Below are 1,888 nucleotides of genomic sequence, written 5' to 3'. Positions count from 1 at the left end.
GGGGGGAGGGAGGGTGAATCGTGGTTTGCCTATGTAAGGTTTTGTGGAGAAAAATGTCTACATTTTACGCGGCTCACTAGAGACTTCAGAAAGGGTCGATGTCCCCGAGTGCCCTGGGATATAATGAGCAGGGAAGCGGTGCGGAGCGGAGAGCTCGCGTCCGGACCGAATGCCTTGGCCGTTCGCTGGGGGGTGAGGTGCTCGACGTCTCGCTATACTCCACACCCCCGCCGCGGCTGGTGGCGCCACCCACACGGCATACTGTACTCGGTGGCGCCGCTGACCGTACGGGGTATCGCCTGTGTGCCGCAGGCGGCGCCGGTGCTGGGCGTCGCGTACTGGCGGTCCGCGCGCCGCTCCTACAACGCCCTCAGCAGGCTGGCCCGCCTCGTGGACCACGCGCTCAACGTGCAGCTGCTCGTGTCCTTCGTAAACAACCTCTACTTCATCTGCATGCAGCTCCTGCGAGGCTTCGAGTGAGTCCACATGGCCCACGACGGCGGGCACGAGGTGGTGGGCATTCCCGAGCGAGCGTCACCGCGCCGCCGCCGACCTACGACCTAAACAACTGCACCATCTTCCTCAATAAAAGCTGTTTTCCTTCTCGGTTTTGCCGACGCGAAGCAACCCGCAGAACCCCAACGACACGTGGTGGGAGGAGCTGTACATCCTGTTCTCCTTCGGCTTCCTCGTGGTGCGCGCCTCAGCCGTGTCGCTGTTCGCCGCCTCGGTCCACGAGAACAGCCGCTCCGTGCAGGACGTGCTGTACTGCGTCTGCTCCGAGGACTACAACGAGGAGGTACGGACGGGCCCGCGGCGCTTGGCCGGACAGCTCGGTGTTTCAAAAAGGCATTTCGAAACTCACCATTTTACGGGGAAGCTGCTCGATAGGAGGATCAAGAAGAAGGTAGCCCTGAGGAGGTGAGGTGGCGTGGTGTAGCGCCGTCCCTAAACAAAAGCAGAAGATGAGCGACAGCCTAGCAGAGGTTATGTCACATGTCGTCGCAAATTTCAAACTCTTTAGAACGGCCCGGAACGAGCTTATGCATCTGGCACCTTAGTACCACCTTAACCAAAGTTTATTACGACAGTTGAGTCATTATCATTAAACTAAGATCGTTTCAATGCAATATTTACTCTCGAGTGCTAACCTAGACAACGACAACGGGCCGGTGTAGAAGATTGAGTAAACTTACTTTTTACGAAGCCAAACTTTACGGAACCACTTATTGACACAAGAATGCTACTCCGCTATAGTCTAGACTCAAGTTCTACATATTGTACAAAACTTGGTTGAAGATCACACCACACATCCACTCACGGCAAAACTGGGCAAAACATAGTAAGATCGCCTGCGTTCTGTTTTGTTGAGGGACGCCGCTACGCCACGCCATCTCCTCCGCGCTTCCCCTCATCGAGCATCGAGCAGCTTCCTCATGATTGAACTGATGGTGGATTTAGCCTCGTGAGGCAAGTGGCCACTCGCCACTCGGCGAGGTGGCCTCAGAGGTTTTCAGCCAATCACAGCCCTAAAAACCTCTGAGGCGAGGTGCCTCAATGAGGATGAGGCCGCCTCACCGTGTGGCGACTCGCCTCACGAGACTAAATCCACCATATATAACACCTCGTAATACTTTATTATACTGAACTTTGCGCGTTTTTCCTTCGGGCGCAGGTGTACCGTTTCCTGGTGCAGGTGACGTCCGACGACGTGGCCCTCTCGGGCTGCAGCATGTTCAAGGTGACGCGAGGGCTGCTGCTCACCCTGGCCGGCACCATCCTCACCTACGAGGTGGTCCTGGTGCAGCTGCACTGACGCACTGAGTCACTGCTTTCATGGACTACTTTTTATGTATTTTTTTTGCATTTATTAATAAAAACTTTATTG

The 1,888-nt window shown here is 55.5% G+C and overlaps 1 protein-coding gene across 2 annotated transcripts; it reads left to right on the top strand.

Annotated features, from left to right (window-relative positions):
• The first annotated feature begins 58 nt into the window (after window positions 1-58).
• On the top strand, window positions 59-1,888 carry LOC127751984 (gustatory receptor for sugar taste 64f-like). 2 transcript variants are annotated; one of them, XM_052276374.1, is made up of 3 exons: window positions 59-476; window positions 635-799; window positions 1,676-1,888. In XM_052276374.1, the coding sequence occupies exons 1-3, from the start codon at window positions 99-101 to the stop codon at window positions 1,814-1,816; spliced, it is 684 nt and encodes a 227-aa protein (XP_052132334.1). In that variant the 5' UTR covers window positions 59-98; the 3' UTR covers window positions 1,817-1,888. The 2 variants fall into 2 exon arrangements, with proteins under 2 accessions (XP_052132334.1, XP_052132335.1); XM_052276375.1 differs by having other exon boundaries at window positions 73-476; window positions 625-799.

The sequence above is a fragment of the Frankliniella occidentalis genome, unplaced genomic scaffold (genome assembly GCF_000697945.3).
Source record: "Frankliniella occidentalis isolate FOCC.00 unplaced genomic scaffold, Focc_3.1 Scaffold2696, whole genome shotgun sequence".
NCBI classification, from domain to species: Eukaryota; Metazoa; Arthropoda; class Insecta; order Thysanoptera; family Thripidae; genus Frankliniella; species Frankliniella occidentalis.
Note: the sequence above shows the minus strand (reverse complement) of the source record. Positions and strands in the feature narration are given on the sequence as shown.